We start from the raw sequence: 19,245 nt of genomic DNA on the forward strand, positions 1-19,245 counted from the left end.
CACCAGCCTGGTTTGCTTTGCCACTGATTGCCAAGAGATGCATGGAGCTGGTACCTGCCAGGTCCCTGGATCCAACTGTGCACGTGGATTTCTTCAGTCTTCTAGGGCAGGGAAACACCCTTCACCCAAGGATGACAGAAAAGCTCTTCTAAGGATGGCCTTTCCGAGGGTTGCATGGACAAACACCTCTTAATAACATCTTGGCACTCTGGGAGAGAAACCAGAAATCACCAGTCAGTTGGAGAAGTTGCCCTCCTGTTCCCATGTCCAGGTCATGCTGGGTGTGACCAGAGCTGGGCCTAAACTTCCCCATGGATGCTCTGTTTGGAGGACAGCAGGAGAGCAGGACATGTGCCTGCTCAGCAGCTGCCAGAGTGGTTTGCCCATGAGCCCGCTGCTGGCTCCCAGCACTGGTATTCCCCCCGTGCCCAGGGATGAGGATCCACCTCGAGAGAGCCATCGTGGGAACAAGATCCACCCCCAGATGTTCTCCTGGCCCCTCCTGAACGGGTGCTTCCCCATGACCAGGTGGCACAGCAGGAGGCCCAGGGACCAGATCGTGGCTGCCTCGCCGTGGTAGCGTTGGTGCTGGATCCACTCTGGTGGGCTGTAGGACAGGGTTCCTGTGGAACACAGACACAGCTCAGCAGGGGGCTGCTGCTGCTTCCAGAGCCCGGCCCCAGCATCCCTGGGCATGTGGGGGCTGCCCCAGAGGCACACGGGGTGAGTGCTGCCCTCTCGCCAGCACTTGGGACTTGTGCACAAACTTGCGGCTGGAAAAGAAGCCACTGGACTGGAAGAGGGCAGCACAATCCCTGGGAAAGCCCAACCATGACACACAAAGGAAAAACCCACCCAGTAGTGGAGAAAACCCACTCTCCTCCCCACCTGCATGGCCGCCCAAAATGTTAATAAGCCAAGGTGAACAAGGAGAGCGGAGCAGTCCAGCCCTTCCTTGCCTGCACACCAAACCATCCGGGGAATGGGGTCAGACCCCCCTCTCTGCTGCCCCCATGGGGGTTTGTGTCAGGCTGGCTGCCCCAGCTCCAGCCCCAGCCCAGGGCACAGTGGGTGCTGAAGGCTGTCAGCAGGGCTGGGAGCTGGCCGCCCTCACACCCCACCCAAATCAACTCGGTTCCAGCATCAATCCCATCCCGGCTGCAATAGGGGGAAGCCCCAGTGCTGCACCCAGGCTGGGCCACGAGATGCCCAGGAGCACCCCCTGCGAGGGCTCACCTGCAAATTGGGTGTAGGCTGTGTCTTGGAGGAAGGCGCCACAGCCAAAGTCGATCAGTTTCAGCTGCCCGCTGGCCAGGTCGAGCAGGACATTCTCGGGCTTAATGTCCCGGTGCAGGACCCCGCAGCTGGTGCAGTGCCGCACGGCCTCCAGCACCTGGCGGAACAGCCCCCGCGCCTCCACCTCCGGCAGGAATCCCCGCTCTGCAAGGAAACCCGAGAGCTCCTGGCACTGCTCCGGACGCTCCAGCACCAGCAGGAAGCTGTCGGGGAGCTCAAGCCACTCCAGGAGCTGAATGACACCGCCACAGCCATGGGACACCTTGGCCAGCAGCACGATCTCCAGGGGTGCGCTGGTGCCGTCGGGCTGCGGGAGGAGCGCAATGCCATCAGTTGGGCCGAGGCCGTGCCAGGCCTGGGGAAGCCCTCAGCCAGGCCGGGATGCTCTGTGCCCTGTGCTGGCCCCATGCCCGCTCTCCCCGCAGGGCTCCTGGCGGTTCCCACCCTGCCGGGCCCCGTCTCCTCGCCGCCCGGCACGGCCCGGCTGCTGCCGCTGGCCCCGCTCACTCACCAGCTCGCCCCAGTGCCGGATGCGATCCCGCGGCACGCGTTTGATGGCCACCTGCGAGCGAGGGAGAGCAGCGGGGTGAGGTCGCCGCCCGCCATGCCCAGACCCATCCTCCTCCTCCTCCATCCCCTCTGCCTGCGCCCGCCGCCAGCCCCGCCGCTCACCGGGGCGCCGACCGAGAGCCGCGTGGCCGCAAAGACGCTGCCAAAGCCGCCGCGCCCCAGCAGCGATCCCAGCCGATACCGCTCCTGTAGGGCCTCCTGCGCTGTCCCTGCGGGCGGGACGCGCCTGTCAGCACTCGGCCCGAGGCCAGCCACGGCCCCCGAGCGCCCCTCACCCGCCCCGGGCCCGGCATCCCCACCCGCCCCAGGCCCCGGTGGCTTGGGGCCGGCGGCCGCGCTGCCGAGCGGCGGAGCTCGGGCCGGGGAAGCCGCAGCGGAGGCGGCGGGAGCGGCCGCGCCGCCTGTGTCCTCCGCGGGCCCCGGGAGGAGCCGGGGCCGGGACCAGGGTCGGGACCGGACCCTGCGTTGCGTTCGGGGCCGGGCTCGGGCCAGGTGGAGGCAAAGGGCGGCGATGCCGCCCCCGCACCAGGCACTGATGCCCGCCCAGCAGCACCACCGCCAGTACGGCCAGAGCCGGGCGGAGGTGAGACCGCGGCGGGACGGCCGGGGCCGGGCACGGGGCAGCCCCGTCCGGGGCCGGGGGCGGGCCGGGGGCATGGCCCGGCCCGGCAGGGGAGAGGGAGGCGGGGAGAGGAGAGGGACGCTGGGAAACGGACCCCGAGAGAAGGGTGCCCGACAGTGGGAAAGGGAGAGAAACAGAGAGAAAGAGAAAGCAAAGGAGAAAGACTGTTCAGAAGTATCTGTTTTGGTGCTGCCGCCGCTGCTGCTGCTGCTGCTGCTGCCGCTGCTGCCGCTGCAACTGAAGCACCGGGGCCGTTCGTCCCCGTGTCCGTTCCCCACTCACCCCACTCGCCCCACGTTCGAGCCCCGCGCGCCCCGGGGACAGCCCCTCCATCTGCCCAAACACGGGAACTTTGCGGCCTTGAGCCCGGATGCAGAGCCCTGACTCCTGCACGCTGGCACAGCGATCCCCTCGCTCGCTGCTGTGCATTGTCCTTGCTGAGGGGCAAACACTGTCGGGCCACCTTCCCTTGGGGTAGCATTCCTACCTGAGCCCAGCACTGCTCTGACACCTCCAGTGTTGCTTTCCAGTAAAAACAGGGGAAGGAAAACTGTGTGTGGCTCATGGTATTTTAGAGTGTCTAAAAATCACTAAGTCACCAATCTTAGAGGTGAGGTGCATCTGGAATTACTGGGATGGAGAAGCAGTGCAACATGGAAAAGGGGAGCATAGAAATAAATAGAGGAAAACACCTTGGATTGTTTCTTTCATTTTCATTTCACATCTGGAAAGCTGTTTCAGTTTTCCAGGAATCTTCTCCTGTCTGCTCTTCCCAAGAATCTCTCATGGAGAACAAGGTCAAGCTTATTTCACAAGATTTGCCACCAGGAAATTATGCCACTGGTGAAATTTTCATTTTGACTGTTTGTGCTGGTTTGGGGCAAATTTTGGGAGGAAACCTCCAAAATGGGTCCGTCTAGAAAGCAAGTTCAAGCAGCCCCTACTCCTAATAGTTCAGGAAAAGACTTCCCTTGAGAAAAGTGAAAAAACCCGTTTATTTAACAAATGAAGTATTCATAAGCATGAAAAATGAATAATATTAAATCAAACTTCTCACAGTAGTGAAGAGATGGCAAATTCAGAAAGTCCTTTTTGTGGGTTGCAGTTGGCTCCCTCGGTCTCTTCTAAGTCCCTCTGGAGCTGGAATGCAGAGTCCCAGAGCTCGGTGGGCCACAGGTGTGAGCTGCTGCCAGTGTTTGTCTGGGTTTTCAGTCCAGAGCAGGTGTAAACAGTTCCAAGAAAAAGCAAAGTCACAGTCCGAGGAACTTCTTTCCTAAGGTAGCTAAAACCAAATTGCTAGACCTGGCCTTTGAAGGCATCGGGAAATTTCCAAATCTGGGCACTGGCGGTCCCAGCAAACACCAGAGCTGGATGGTGCTGGAGCCAGAACCTGCAGATTTACAAATTTTGGCCTTCTGTGCCAGCTAATCCATGGACTTGGGCTGTGCCAGCACCAGGAAGTTTTCAGATCTGGGCGCTGGCGCTGCCAGCAAACACCAGATCTGGATGGTGTCATTGCCAGTGACAGAAATCTGCCAGATTTGGGCTCTGCTGGCCCTGAGAAATTTCCAAATCTTGGTTGTGGTTACATGACACACAAGATGTGGGGGTGGTGCCAGAGCCAGTAGCAGGAAGCTGCCACAGGTTTTGGATTTCTGTGCCAGCCAATTGCTGCACTTGGGCTGTGCCAGAATTGGGAAATTTCCAGATCTGGGCACTGGCAGTGCCAGCAAACAGCCCATTTCAGGCTCCAGGCTCCAGGAAGGACTGGATCTGGATGCCTTCCTCTTTTCTTTCCTTCTTTCCTTCCTTTTTTCTTGGGATCCTGCTGCCAGCAAACTCCAGATTGGGCAGTGCTGGCAAGGGGAAATTGCCAGGTTTTAGCTTTCTTTGCCAGGAAATTGCTGGACATGGGTGGTGCTGGAACAGGGAAATTGCCAGATGTGGGCACTGGCAGTGCCAGCGCACACCAGATCTGGGTGGGGAATGTGCCAGCACCAGGAAATTGCCAAATGTGAACTTTCAGTGCCAGCATATAGCTGGAATTATGCTGTGCAGGAACCTGAAAACTTCTGGATCTGGGCACTTGTGGTGTCAGCAAACACAAGATTGAGTTGCCGTAGGTACCAGGTATTTGCAAGGTTTTGGCTTTCTTTGCCAGAAAATTACTAGACTTGGGCTGTGCTGGCACTGGGAAATTCCCGCATCTGGGCACTGGTGGTGCCAGCAAACACCGGATCTTGGCATTGCCAATGACGGTAGAAGGGAATTGCCAGATTGTAGCTTTCTTTACCAGAAAATTGCTGGACTTGGCTCTGCCAGAACAGGGAAATATCCAGATCTGAGCACTGGCAGTGGCAGCAAACACCAGGTCTGGGTGCCTGTATTGGCATCAGGAAATGGCCGGATTTTGGCTTTCTGTGCCAGCAAATTGCTGGACTTGGGCTGTGCCAGGGCTGGGAAATTTCCAGATCTGGGCACTTGCACAGCAAACACCAGACCTGGGTGGTGCTGGTGGCAGCACTGGGAAGCTGCTGGGTTCTGGCTTTCTTTGCCAGAAAATTGCTGCATTTAGGTTTTGCTGGCACTGAGAAATTCCCAGATGCTAATTTTCTGTGCCAGCAAACTGCTGGAATTAGGCTGTGCAGGCCTCTGGAACATTCCCGATCTGGGTACTGGGGGTGTCAGCAAACCCAATATCGGGTTGCTGTAGGTACCAGGTCTTTGCTTGGTTTTGACTTTCTTTGCCAGCAAATTGCTGGACTTGGGCTCTGTCAGAATAGGGAAATATCAAAATCTGGGAACTGGCAGTGCCAGCAAACAACACATTTCAGGAAGGATTGGATCTGGATCCGTTCCCTCCCTGCCTCCCTCCCTCAACAAGGCGCCAGAAGGGCTGGAGAGCAGCCAGGCAGAAAGGGACCTGCAGGGACTGATGGACAGCAGGCTGGACATGAGCCAGCAGTGTGCCCAGGTGGCCAAGGAGGCCAATGGCTCCTGGCCTGGATCAGGAATGGTGTGGCCAGCAGGAGCAGGGCAGTGATTCTTCCCCTGTGCTCAGCACTGCTTGGGCAGCACCTCGAGTGCTGTTTGCAGTTCTGGGGCCCCCAATTTAGGAAGGACATGGAGGGGCTGGAGCGTGTCCAGAGAAGGGCAACAAGGCGGGGGGGTGGGGGGGGATCTGGAACACAAGAGCTTTGAGGAGCGGTTGAGGGAGCTGATGTTGTTTATCCTGGAGGAGAGGAGGCCCAGAGGAGACAAGGCGTTGTCAGGGCAGAGGTTGGACTTGATGATCTCCATGGCCTGTTCCACCCTTGCTGATTCTGGGATTCTCTGAAACCACCCTTGGAGCAGTTGCAGGATGAGCCCTGGGCCTCCTCATCAGAAGCTCCAGCAGCCCAGGTCCCTCAGCTTCTCCTGCCAGCCCCAAAGCCCATCCTGTCAGTGCTGCAGAGCCTCTGCAGCTCCTCCTCACTGCCCAGAACAGGGAGCCTCAGAGCCAGACACAGCAGCCCAGATGTGCCCCCCTGGCCTGGGGTGCCTCTGGCAAGGGAGCAGCACCAGGCACTGCAGGAGCCTGCAGACAATTGATCTGAAGGCCAAAGCTCCTTAGCTCCTTCTGAAAGAGCAGGAACAGTTCCTCATTCCAGTGTGGTGGAATGCTGGGCACCACAGCTCCAGGCGAGGACTGGACACAAGTTTGCTCCCACTGAGTGCTGTGATGGGTTCTGCAGGAGCTCTGGGCTCCTGTGCTTGCCAGGCACAATGAGGAGAGAAGGAGCCAAGTGCACTGATGTGGGAAATGGATATGTAGAAAGTTTTTAGAGCCTAATAGAAGGCCCACAAAGTATGAATCTATATATAAATCTTGAGACAAGGAATGCTAACTTAAAATTTTCCATGGAATAGGACAGATATTGTTGATAGAGTAATGGAGCTAGAAAAATATTTCTAAAGATGGCCTTGCAAATAAGACTTTGGAAAAACAGAGCTATGAAAGATGCATTGTAGTGGGACCCACAAGGGGTATTTTTAAATAATTGGCTTTAACGCATCTACAACATGGCATGGCAAAAGGCTGAAAGACCAAGAAACACTTATAATGTAAAATATTTAGGAAGTAGTTGGCTTCTGATTGTGATGGCGTGAATGATAACATCTGTATTGTCTCACCCTTCTCATGAGACTGAAAATGGAATAAAAGTTTTTAAAACACCTCTCAGTTGCCCCATCTCTAGGTCAAGAAAAGAGTATTATCCAACACACTGTCACACTTTTGCCTCGAGCATAGCCCAGCCTGGACCAAAGACACCGAAAGGTTTCCCCTTTGGCCCATGTCTTGAAACATCAGGTCTGCTGTTTGACAACTCAGGTTGGGTTTGTGTCAAGGAGTTTCCCTCAGAAATACTGGGTTTGTCTTCCTCTGTGCCTTCCCCTCAGCAGCCTTGGGGATGCTCCTGTGTGAAACCATCTGTCTCACACAGTTTGAGACAACTTCAAACAGGATATTGTGCAAGAAGTTGTCTCCTCTAAAGTGTTCCAACAATCCCTTTCCAGCAATAGGAAATTATTACTAATGGATGGAAGTGGCAAACCCCCAACAGTTTATTATCAAACAGAATCGCCCCATGACACGCGTTCCAAGAAGGCGCTGGGGTCTCTCTCAGAAGAACAGGAGCTGTCACGGAGCAGTTCCAGCAGCTGATGGAAGCTCGGGGACTCATCCGGTGTCGGCTTTCTCCCACGGCAGAGCTCCATGGGGCGGGCAGGGCAGTGAAGCAGCTGGGCTGGAGCCCCTCGCTGCCTTGTCTCCCCAGCGTGGCTCAGCTCACAGACTCTTGGGCTGGGAGCGGGGCCGCTCCACTCCTGCCGGCACCGTGTCCCTGGGCTTGGACAAACAGTTTCCTGCCAGGAGAGCCCTGCACACTGCTCCACAGATCTTTCATAAAGGCCCAAACCAACTCCAAACACTCTGTCTGCAGCAGCTTTTCACAAAGGGCTGCAGCAATCCGGGACAGCTGCGAGTGTCGGAAGGCTCTTGTCTTGTTCCTCACAGCAGAATTCTTGATGATCTGATGCAGTTTTATTCTGATGTAACATGAGAGCTGAGGTTTTTTGTTAAAATATTTCTTGATGTGTAACAAGCCTTGGGAGCATGAGGTACAGGACTGACATGCGAAAGCATGAGCATATCCTCCAAAGTGGCCAGTCTAATTGTCCATTTTATTACTCTTATATTTACTCCACACTAATAAGGAAAACCAAGCTCTGCTTGGAGGCAAAACAGGCATGGGATACACTACAGTCCCTCGCAGGCTCAGCAGGGCTGGCAGTGGCACAGCAGGCCGTCTGCTTCATTGTGAACCACTACAGAGCTACATCCCAATCTGGTTTAAGTAACATGGTATTATTAAGAGCTCCTTTTCTGCATGAGACACAAAAAGGAGATCCCACATTATCTCCATGCAAGCATGCAGTAAAGAACTGCTCCTGCCGTCCTAACAGAGCATTTGCTTTGGCAATTACACTCTTCACATTCATCTTTTGATGCAGACACTTCAGGTTTTCCCCCACACCCCTGCAAGGCTGGCAGTCTCTTTTTCCCATTTCCTGTTCTTCCCTAGAGATGGTGCAGTGGCTGCTTTGAAACAAAAAGCCCTGAGATCTGGATAGCTTGAAGGAGCATGAAATGCTAATTAAGTGTTCATATTGGTAACACCCAGGTCTGCACTGCCCAGTCCTCTGCAGCAGCAGCAGCAGGACCATGCATCATTCCTGTTGGTGGATGTCCATGTTTCTGATGTGCACGGGCAATGACTTTGAGGAGGAACAAAAATACCCCTCTTCCAACAGTGGGTGTGCAAGGAGATGTGAAGTTTTACAGCCTTTTCTAGGATATTTCAGAAAGATCTAAGAGAATATTGTGGCATGGAGTGGGCCCGTAATTTTGTCTCCAGAGAAATCCCCAAAGGGCACATTCACTCTGCTGCTGATGGCAACCCCATAAGCTCATGGACCAATTTTCCCTGCAATGTGCCGCCCTGCCTGGGCTTTACTGGGCCAGAACTAGACCCAGAGCTAAGCAAACACAGGCAGCCAGGTGACATTGTGTAACATCAGAAGCGGGCAACCATGAGGACTTTGCTGCCAAAAGGTTACAGTTTGCACTGGGCCCAGAAGTGTTTTTCCCTAAGGCAAAGCAAATTGAAATGTGAAGTTTAAAAGCTTCAAATGACTATGAAAGGAAACTGCAGAATAATTTCTGGAAGGGCAGCATTGTCAATGATCATGCAGCCCACCAACAGCTGGAGCTGAATCCAGAATTGCTTCTTCCAGCTGTGCAGGAATTCATTCCACTGGCAAGCACTGGTCCCTGGGAACAAATGATCCCCTAGCTCTGGGCTGAAATGTGCCCAGGCTGCAGTGCAGATTTGAGGAACCCTTGTCACTTGTTATTGGCCTCCCAGTGCACTCATCCTTCTGCAAACAAGGTGCAAACAACACAGCTGGAGTGCTGTCCCTGGTAAATATACGTACGGGTGACTTTGCCAAAGCAGTGCATCATTTCCCAGTGAAATACATGACCTCTTCTTACCTATGGAATTGTGATTGAAGACACCTGTGAGCCAGATCTGTGGGAGATTGCAAAGGAGCAAAGCTTTGGGATTTGGGCACACTTCTCTTGGTTTCTTTGCTCAGGCCTTTGGTGAGCACAGAACACACCTAGGTAAAAATCTATTGACTATACAGGATCTTTAGGACCCATTGTCCCCCAAACAGGTCAATGTATGGCCCTGTTACAATGACAAGTTGAAAACAGCAGCACAAATGACACAAAGGAAACATGGCCAAAGAGGAAGAGGAGAGGCCCAATGAGGAAAGGATATGGTGAGACACTGGCACACTGAATGAGCTGCACTCCCATAATCTCTAGGCTAGGAGGTCCTGGTCTCACATTCTCCTCTTGGTTTATTTAAATTTTATTTATTTATTTACCTTTTTCATCATCCAAATAAGATATATACAATTAAAAATATGTCATCAAAACTTAAAGACAGAAACAAAACACATTAATTCAAAACTACATCTAAAGATCAGAACATATGTACAGCTGTAACTATGAAGCCTAACACATCAATCCTAATCTGCAAACACTCTTCATACAGGCGCCAGCTTCTTCCTGAGCTTGGAGAACTGAGAGATCTTCTGGATGGGAGGCGAGGACTTTGTGGGTGAGGGAACATCAGAAGTGTTCAGAGAAAACTTCTCAGTAAGACGGTAACCAGTCAGATCTGCCAAATGGAGACACAAAGTTTAACAGAGGCCACAATGCAAAACTAAAGCAGCTGAAGCTCCATATTTCCTGGGACACATTTCCTGCAAACTTCTAAACAGCTGCACAGGGAAACATGCTCCTGCTGGCAGACACTGAGGCAGGCCAGGGCAAACCCTGAGCCACTTGCCCAGAGCTGGCACAGGCCCAGCCTGGCCTCTGGGCTGCCCTGGGACAGCAGGGAGCCCAGAGCCCTGTGCTCTCCAGGAATGGCTTAGCTGCACATGCACCCTCCTGCTCCTCTGCCTGCCCCACAGCTCAGCAGCCCCACAGCTCCAGGGGCACTGGCAGCAGCACAGCTCATTGCAGGGGCACATGCAGGGCACAGCTGTTCCCTGGCAATGTGCACAGCCTCTCTGGGCTGCCACAAGACCCTTCCTCCCAGCAGAGATTGGCCCAGCTCCCCCCTCACCTCTGTGTGAGGCTGAGCCATGATTGCCTTCGCCTTGTCCTCGATCTGGAGCTGCTTCAGGCCCCCCATGCCATGAGTAGGAAATGTGATGGAGAGAGCAGGGGCAGATGCACACCACAGAGACCTGCAGCAGGACTGAGGCTCCTTTAACACATGTATCCCAAATCTGCAGAACTTTGGAAAACAACAAATGCAGGGAAAACACGCTGTGGGCTATGAAGTTGCAGAATATCCAGCAGTGCAGCCTATTTCTTCTGTGGGGCTTGGCAATGGATCCATCTGAATGTTTTACCCCATTGCAAAGCTGAGGAAAGGGTGGCAGGTAGTTTAGCCAGGCTGTCCTATTCTAGAGAGTGTCTCTTGGGAACTATCAGGCCCAGCACCAACATTTAAAGCAGCATTTGCTCCAACTGTCCCATGGCTGTCAGCCTGTGGAGGAGCCTGTAAAGTGATTCATCTTCTCAAGGTTAACATGAAACATCACTTTGAATAGAAAGTAGAATTCTAAGGCCATGACAGTCATACAAGACTCCTTTGGCAGGAGCTGCACCTGCTGTGCAGGCTGTGCCACACCCAGCAGATTGTCCCCCATGTGCTCCACGCCCCAGCAAGGACCCTCCTCATTTCGCAAGTTAGTGGCATCATGAGGAGACATGGTTTTCCCAGGGCCTCTGTGGTTAGCACTGTGAAATACCAAACACTGCTCACAGCTGCAATTGCAATTGCCCCTCTGCCCACAAAAGCACAAGGCTCTATCCTTGGCCTTTGCAGGCACTTTCCCTTCCCCACTGATCACCTCATCTAGGAAAATCTGACAGACTGGGAGAACTCCACGAAGCAGCAGGAAGCTGAGTTAGAGGAGCTTTAGTTTGGATATCAGGAAAAAGGGTTTTTCACCCAGAGGGTGGTTGGGCACTGGAACAGGCTCCCCAGGGCAGTGGTCACAGCACCAAGCCTGACAGGGTTGAAGGAGCATTTGGGCAGCAATCTCAGGCACTTGGTGTGACCCTTGGGCTGTTCTGGGCAAGGCCAGGAGCTGGACTCGATGGTCTTGATGGGCCCCTTCCAACTTCCCATATTCTACAGTTCTGTGATTCCGAGAAGTAATGGGCTGCAGGAGGGCAGAAATAGGTGACAAGAGGAAAGAAGTGAGGTTAGTTGGAGAATCAAGTCGCTGAGTCCACAGAAGATGCAAGATACAGGACCCTTCCCTCCAGCCATTCCCATTCTCTGTCTCATCCCTTCTCCCTCCCACACACACGATGGTGAAGAACATCACTAAAAGCAGAAGAACCTACTTGGCTCCCATGTCCATGAGAGCAGTCATTGCTCGTGCAGGAGTCACATTCTCCACCAGGATCCCCAGGGTCTGACTGGCTGCTTTCTGAACAAATTCTGGGGAGCTGGACACCATCTGGAGAAGGAGCAAAGCAACCTCATCCACCTCAGAGTCCATGTCCTTCTTCAAGGTCACAGAGAGCTCTCCCAGAGTGACAATAGCAGAGCAGGACACCTTGGAACAGAGGTTGGTCACCTGGGGAAATCATGAGGGGAAACATAAGAATCACCTGGGAAAGAAAACCAGTTGCCTTCAACAGAAGTCCCAGGAAATGACAACACATGCCACTGTGTCCAGAGGAGCATACAAGGACAGGAAGAGCAGGAGAGCACAAGCACAGAAAGGCACTTACTCTGGCACCAATTTCTGGCCTCAGACCTGCTCACTGCGGGCCTAAAATAAAAATTTCATTCAGTGTTCTACTTAACCCTTCTTAAATGTCCAGAGCTTTGATTTTAGGCCCTTTTACTAGAAAATAAATAAAGAGCTGCTTTCAAATCATGAAGGCAAAAGTCATAAAGATAAAAGAGTCAGGTGCTCCTGTTCAAAAAAGCAACACCAGCAGCTGAAGCACTCAGCCAGGAAACAGAAAACACAGGCTTAGGTCTACAGAATAATTTGCAGCATTGAATTACAGCTTGGGCAGAGACTGGGACTCTGGCAAATAACATCATTAGTGTCTCAGTTTCTGCATTTGCACTCAAAGATGAGTGTCAGATACCCGACCTGCCAGTAAATACAGCTGCATGTACCCAAAGATCCTACAGACAGCTGACAGACATTAGAAATCTCAGGTCTAAAACCAGAAATGAAGGCAGACCCTGAGCACACATGGAGATGAACAAGCACATGCCTCCTCTACACACTGTGTATGAAGTATGGAGGACAATTCAGAACAATGTTCTCACCTCTCTGGTAACTGCCAAGCAAACCTCACCAAGTCTACAAAGCAGGACCTCTGAATGGGACCCAGCCAGGTGTTTGATGGTGAAGAGTCCCTCCTCCTTCAGCTCCCTGAAAGGCAGAAGATTGATTTTTCTCTCCACCAAGGCAGCACCCTCTGAAATGACCAGGCTGGCAGCTCAGTTGAACAATGGGAGTTGCTTTTCAAGGAGTGCTTAATGAAATCATGGAATGCGTTGCCCCAGGATGCTGTGGCTGTCAAAAGCACATGCAAACCCAAGAGGCAAAGAGAGGGGTTTCAGAGTGGCCATTTGAGAAGACAGCCTTTCTGAAACCTCTGGCACATGCGGCTCCTCTGTCACTGCTTCCTAGAAGCTGTGCTACCGGGCCATGCTGCTATTTGTTGTCACCTCCCTGTACCTGTCCCTGAGACACAGTGCCACTGGCTGTTATTGGGGCATTTTCCTTCTTTGCCAGCCCCAGCAGGCATTCAGCAGGGAGAGTGTTGCCTTCTGATGCAAGGCAAGGCGACCTGGTTCTGAGGAAACAGCACGGCGACCCACTGCCCAGGGTCGTTCGGACCAAAGACGCCCGCAGACACCAATATGGTGGATGGTCTAAAGGCCTTTATTGTCCCGTCTCGTCGGGTTTTATACTCGGGAAGGTTTTTCTCTATGTCAGGGGGTCTTACCTTACTGTAATTAGTTAGTAAGGAGTCGAAAGTTACTAATGTTAGGGGGGTCTACATTCTTGGGTGATCCCTTATCACTAGGTGTTAGGGGGAGAGGAATCCTGCTGCTTTCCGTGACATCGTGAGATTTTCCGAGCGCCTGCCCCTATCTACCACATCTCCCCCCTCTTTTTCACAAATGAACGAAGTAGTCATATACATAGGTACTGACATGAGGCATGAGGTTGTTGACAAAGAAAGGGGTTTGGTAAACCTGGGTAGAAAATCTTGTGACTGGCATTGTTCCCTGGTCGAATTCACAGCAGTTGCTGCCGGCCTATGAACAGGATGTTGGCCCGTTCTAGGCGGGTCTGAATGAATGAGACTAGCTTGTTCAGCAGGCATGGTCCGAAGGTGACAGCTAAAAGTAGCATTGCCAATGGACCTATTAGGGTAGAAATTAGGGTGGTTAGCCATGGTGGTCGATTGAACCAGGACTCGAACCAACCCTGTTGGGCTTCCCTGTCTTTCTGTCTCTGAGCCAGTCTGTTTCGGAGTTCTGCCATGGAGTCTCTCACGACTCCCGTGTGGTCTGCATAGAAGCAGCACTCCTCTTTCAAGGCGGCACACAGGCCCCCTTGCTGCATGAACAGGAGGTCTAGTCCTCGCCTGTTCTGCAAGACTACTTCTGAGAGTGAGGAGACTGACTTCTCTAGAAAGGAGATGGATTTCTCAATCCTTTGCAGGTCCTCGTCAATCGTTGCCTGCAGCTGTGACAGTCCTTGGTGCTGTGTCGCTAAGGCTGAGACTCCTGTGGCTGTTCCGGCTGCTCCTAGGCCCAGCAGCATTGCGATAGTTATACCTGTTACTATTTCTCTTTTGTGGAGCCAGCTGGGTTCCTCAAAAAGGTGGCACACTTCTTCATCTGCGGGATACAGGACCCTAGGAACAATCAGAACTTGGACACAAAAGTCGTTAGAGTCATCGAATTTGGCAAGGAACACACAGGGACTCACTCCAGATCGCTGGCAAATCCACATCCCAGATGCGGATGGGACTACCCACTTATTGTTTTTCCCGTTGGGTTTGACAACTTCGGAGCAGACGTTGCCTTTCTGCCTAGCTAGGGTTGCATTGCCAAAGCATCTGCCCTGGCCTGTGACTTGACTCAGGGTGATTCCTTTGCGGGGGGTGTCCCATCTACATTGGTTGGGTGCATCTGCTGTGGAGTAACTGAAGGGAGTGTTTAGAGCGACTCCTTCGTAAAAGGGGGGTTCGACATCGTAACAAAGCCAGCAGGATTCGGTTAGGTTAGGGTTGGATTCGTTCAGGGATAGGAAGGTAGCTTCTAGCATACGAAGGATTGGGTCTAAATCTGACTCGGCTAAACGGTCTATCTGAAAGGCTTCCGCATGGCCGGTTGGGATATCAGCAACCCTTGTGGGCAAGACTTTGGGGTGGGTCGCGTTTCTCCCTTTTGGCACGCTTTTAATCACTTTGTTGGGTCCGACCGCTCGAGGTGCCAACGGTTGGAGCCTAATTATTTGCACATTCACTCTCTCTTTTGACCCTTGAAGGACTACTGTCCACGTTCTGCCTGTTGCCCAGCTAGGGTGATGTGGCTGCAAAACTGTCCCTTTTTCCCACATGCCCAGCACGGTCCCCTAAATCCCCCTTGGCGTGGCGGAGCAGCTGCTGATAGGCGCCTTGGTTGGGGGCAGTTTACTGCCAAGTGACCTGCCTGGCCACACTTAAGGCATGCCATCACACTGGTTATTGCAGTGTGGACTGCTGCTTGGATGGGACCAAGGTGTTCCTCCTTTGCCACGTGTCTGATCATGTCGGCTATGTTAGCCCCAGGTGGCAGTGATCTTAAGATGTCCTTGGTGGCTGAGTTGCATTGCTGGCATAGGCAGTCTGCCAGCACGGGACCCTTAGCCTCTGAGGGTAATGAGGAGGAATCTAACACTGCCTGAAGTCTGTCCACAAACTGAGTGAAGCTCTCACTTTCACTCTGTTTTATAGTTGACCATGGTGAGGGTTTGGCTACTACTTTGGCAGTAGTACGGATGGCTTCCCGGGCAGCACGGGTGGTTGTCATAACCTCATGGGCCCTTAATCCCTCAGCCTGGGCCTGGGGGGTGATCATAGTGGGGTCTCTACCCATCAATCTCTGTATACTGGAGCTGTGTAGTGGATGGTCAGGTCCCGTTACCTGGGCTAGCTCCTTTGTACATTGATCCTCCCACTCTTGTTTAAAAACAATCATTCCTGCCCCATCAAAATTCATTCTGCACGTCTGTTTGATGTCAAAGGGAAGCATGTCATCCCCCCCAAAAACGCCGTCAATAAGTGGGGTAACCATGGCAGAATTAATTCCCTTGTCTGCAATTGCTTTAATAATCGCCTGTACCTCTTTTGGATTCACTGGAGAATAGGTCCTTCTTTGGTTTTCGCCTGCCCCCCCCACACGGACTGGGAACACTAGCTTGGTTGAAGGGGTGCACTCGGCGCAGGCTATCTTTATTTTTCGCCAGTCTGTAAGTGGGGTCCAGTCTTTCTCTGATGACCCCTTCACCCATGCGCTGCGACTAGAGACCGTATATGCTGCTGCTCTCCCTCTGTTAAGGCTAGTATCGGAATCGGAGCTCCCTGACTCCCTCTCAGACTCGTCCCGGCTTGAGTCTGAGTCGGAGTTGGAAGCCGAAAGACCGAGCACTTCCGGGCTGCTCTGCCTTTTTCTCGGGCTCCGACCCCACCCCCTCCTGCGGGGGGCGGACCGTTCCCTCCCCCTGGGGTCTCCCCGCCCCCTGCTGAGGGAGGTCCTTGCCTTATACGGGCTTAATTTGAATAGAGCGCTCTGATTGGTCTCACCCCCCCCCCCACCGCGGGGACCGCCCCCCTCCCCGCTCTCCCGCGCATGCGATGTTTAGCAGGCTGGCTGTCCTTCCGCCCTTTTCCCCCTCTTCTCTTCCGCCCTGACCACACGGCCGGCCGCCATCTTCGAGCCCATACGACAGCGGAGAGATTGTATCAATCTGGACGGTTTCTGACCGTCCCGCCGCTTCCCGCGCCTCCTCTGCCAGCCCCCCCTAAAAACAATGCGCCCGTTGCTCTGCCTCCTGCGCTGGGTCGGCAGTCGGCGGGGGGGAGACGGGTAGAGGAGCCGCGGTTTTGTCGAGAGGATCCGAGGGGGGGCTGGGATCTGGCGGGATCCGCGGGGGGGTTGGGGGGTCTCCCGGGGGTTTTGGGCTGGGGCTTGGGGGGAGGTGGGACACGCCTAGCCCCCGCATATCCCCATCTGCAATCTGATCACTTTCCGGGGTGGTCTGTGTCGTAGCTCCCACCCCCAACTGCGGAGTGGCTATCAAACAGCTTCTCGCAGCTTTCCAGGTTTCTTGCTCTTGTCAAGCTTTTTGCAGAGCCCGGAGGACTCTGCCCCACGATTTTAGGGCTTTCCCCGAGCCTGAACATATGGTATCCTTGGCCAGGGTTTTCGTACAATTATCCCACACCTCCGGGTGTAAAATATCCACGGGGCTCTCTATAGCCCCCAGCTTAATCAATCTCGGCAATGCGAGAGTCATATCTTTAAGCTTACATTCGATTCCCCATTGTGCATGCATTTCACTGACTAGCTTTGCGATTGCTTCCATGATTCGAGGGCGTCCCCTCTGCTACACTAGACCAGCTGTGCAGCCGCCGTCCTCTCTCCAGGCAGATCCCCGTTCCCCGGGCGCTGGTTTGATCCCGGGTTTCCGGCACCAGGTGTTGCCTTCTGGTATAAGGCAAGGCGACCTGGTTCTGAGGAAACAGCACGGCGACTCGAACTCTCCAGGGTCACTCGGGCCAAGGACACACGCAGACACCAGTATGGTGGACGGTTCAAGACCTTTATTGTCCCGTCTCGTCGGGTTTTATACTGGGAAAGTTTTTTCTCTATGTCAGGGGGTCTTACCTTACTGTAATTGGTTAGTAAGGAGTAGAAAGTTACTAATGTTAGGGGGGACTACATTCTTGGGTGATCCCTTATCACTAGAAGTTAGGGGGAGAGGAATCCTGCTGCTTTCTGTGACATCGCGAGATTTTCCGAGCGCCTGCCCCTATCTACTACAACAGGGACATCCCGCACAGGGACATCCCACACGCGGACATCCCGCACAGGGACATCCCGCACAGGGGCATCCCGCATGTGGACATCCTGCAAATGGACATCCCACACAGGGGCATCCCGCATGTGGACATCCTGCGCATGGACATCCCGCACATGGACATCCCGCACAGGGACATCCCGCATGTGGACATCCCGCACACGGATAACCCACACATCCCGCACAGGGACATCCCGCACATGGACATCCCACACAGGGATGTCCCGCACAGGGACGTCCCACACATGGACATCCCGCACAGGGACATCCCGCACAGGGACATCCCGCACATCCCACACAGGGACATCCCGCACGCGTACATCCCGCACGCGTACATCCCGCACATCCCGCACGCGGACACCCAAAATGCCCCAAATTCCCCCCAAATCCTCCACATTTCCCCCCAAATTCTCCAAATTTCCCCAATTATCCCCTCAGGACTCCCAAATTCCCCCAAAATTTTCCAAAATAACCCAAATTCCCCCTCAGGATGCCCCAAATTTTCCAAATTTCCCCAAATCCCTCAAAATCCCCCAAATCCTCTAAATTCCCCCAAATTCCCCCTCAGGACATCAAAAATCCCCCAAAATTCTCCAGATTCTCCCCCAAATTCCTCCAAAAATCCCCCTATTCCCCCTCAGGACACCCAAAATTCCCCAAATTCCCCCCAAAATCCCCAAATTTCCCCTCAGGGCATGCAAATTCCTATAAATTCCCCCCTAAATCCCTCAAAGTCCCCCTCAGGAAACCAAAAATTCCCCAGATTTCCCCCAAATTGCCTTGAAAATCCACGCTCAGCACACCCAAAATGTCTCAATTTCCCCCAAAATCCTCAAATTGCCCCCTCTGGACACCCAAAACCCCCAAAATGCCTCAAAAATCCTCCAAATTCCCTCCAAAATCCTTCAAATTGCCCCAAAATTCTCCAAATTACCCCTTCAGGGCACTCAACTTCCTCCAAGTTCCTTCCCCCAAATTCCCTCAAAATCCCCCCTCAGGACACCCAAAATCCTCCAAATTTCCCCAAATTCTCCCCAAATTTCCCCCTCAGGACACCCAAATCCTCCTAAATCCCCCAAAATTCCCTCTCAGAACACCCAAATTCTCCCAAATTCCTCAAATTCCCCCTCAGAACACCCCAAATCCCCCAAATTCCTCCCAAGCTTCCACAAATTCCCTCAAAATCCTCGAAATTTCTCCCCAGATCCCCCAAATCCCTCAAAATTCTCCCAAATTCCCCCCTCAGGACACCCAAATTCCTCCAAAATTCCCCCTCAGGAAACCCAAAATCCCCCAAATTCCCCAAAATAACCCAAATTCCCCCATCAGGACAACAAAAATCCCCCAAATTCCTCTCAAATCCCCCAAAATTCCCTCTCAGAACCCCCAAATTCTCCCAAATCTCCCCCTCAGGACACCTAAAATCCCTCAAAATCCCCAAAGTCCCCAAATTCCCCCCAAACTCCCCCTCAGAACATCCAAAATCGCCCAAATTCTCCCTCAGAACACCCAAACTCCCCCAAAATGTCCCAAATTTCCCCCTCAGGATGCCCAAATTCCCCCCAAAATCCCCCAAATTCCCATAAACTCCACCAAATTTCCCTAAAATTCCCCAATTTCCCCAAAATTTCCCGAATTCCCTCCTCAGGACAACCTGAATCCCACTAAAAAACCCCTTAGGACACCCAAATTCCCTCAAATTCCTCCCAAAATTCCCCCTCAGGATGCCCCAAATCCCCCAAATTCTCCCAAAATGGCCCAAATTCTTCCCCAAATTCCCCCCTCAAGACATCCAAACTCCCCCAAAATCCCCCTCAGGACACCCAAAGTCCCTCAAATTCCCCCAAAATCCCCTCAAATTCCCCCTCTGGACACCCCAAAACCCCTCAAAATCCTCCAGAACCCTCCCAAATTCCCTCAAATTCCCCAAAATCCCCCAAATTATCCCT

At 53.3% G+C, this 19,245-nt stretch overlaps 2 protein-coding genes and 1 pseudogene across 2 annotated transcripts in view; 2 read left to right on the forward strand and 1 right to left on the reverse strand.

The window, feature by feature from the left end:
- LOC131560146 (zinc finger protein 420-like) overlaps positions 1-19,245 on the forward strand; it is a 255,280-nt pseudogene that overhangs the window by 72,674 nt on the left and 163,361 nt on the right.
- LOC131560129 (serine/threonine-protein kinase pim-1-like) lies at positions 102-15,727 on the reverse strand. Its single transcript, XM_058808799.1, has 7 exons — positions 15,559-15,727; positions 9,653-9,780; positions 1,969-2,532; positions 1,808-1,858; positions 1,237-1,603; positions 447-623; positions 102-208 (listed from the first exon to the last, which is right to left on the reverse strand). The coding sequence occupies exons 1-7, from the start codon at positions 15,725-15,727 to the stop codon at positions 102-104; spliced, it is 1,563 nt and encodes a 520-aa protein (XP_058664782.1).
- The window catches only part of LOC131560130 (uncharacterized), a 33,700-nt gene continuing 30,520 nt past the window's right edge, over positions 16,066-19,245 (forward strand). The window contains 3 exon segments of the mRNA XM_058808800.1: positions 16,066-16,302; positions 16,863-17,016; positions 17,240-17,627. Coding sequence (XP_058664783.1) covers positions 16,066-16,302; positions 16,863-17,016; positions 17,240-17,627 — 779 coding nt within the window.

The sequence above is a fragment of the Ammospiza caudacuta genome, chromosome 7 (genome assembly GCF_027887145.1).
Source record: "Ammospiza caudacuta isolate bAmmCau1 chromosome 7, bAmmCau1.pri, whole genome shotgun sequence".
In the NCBI taxonomy this organism is placed as follows: domain Eukaryota; kingdom Metazoa; phylum Chordata; class Aves; order Passeriformes; family Passerellidae; genus Ammospiza; species Ammospiza caudacuta.

Excerpts from the sequence above, each read along its gene's own strand:
- LOC131560129 (XM_058808799.1), bottom strand. The coding sequence starts at position 15,727 with ATGGGTGAAGGGGTCATCAGAGAAAGACTGGACCCCACTTACAGACTG. Across the intron at positions 2,533-9,652 it reads TCAGGAAGAAGCTGGCGCCT|GGCCGGGCCATGCCCCCGGC; the intron begins GTATGAAGAGTG and ends TCTCCCCTGCCG. Across the intron at positions 1,604-1,807 it reads TCCGGCACTGGGGCGAGCTG|CCCGACGGCACCAGCGCACC; the intron begins GTGAGTGAGCGG and ends CTCCTCCCGCAG.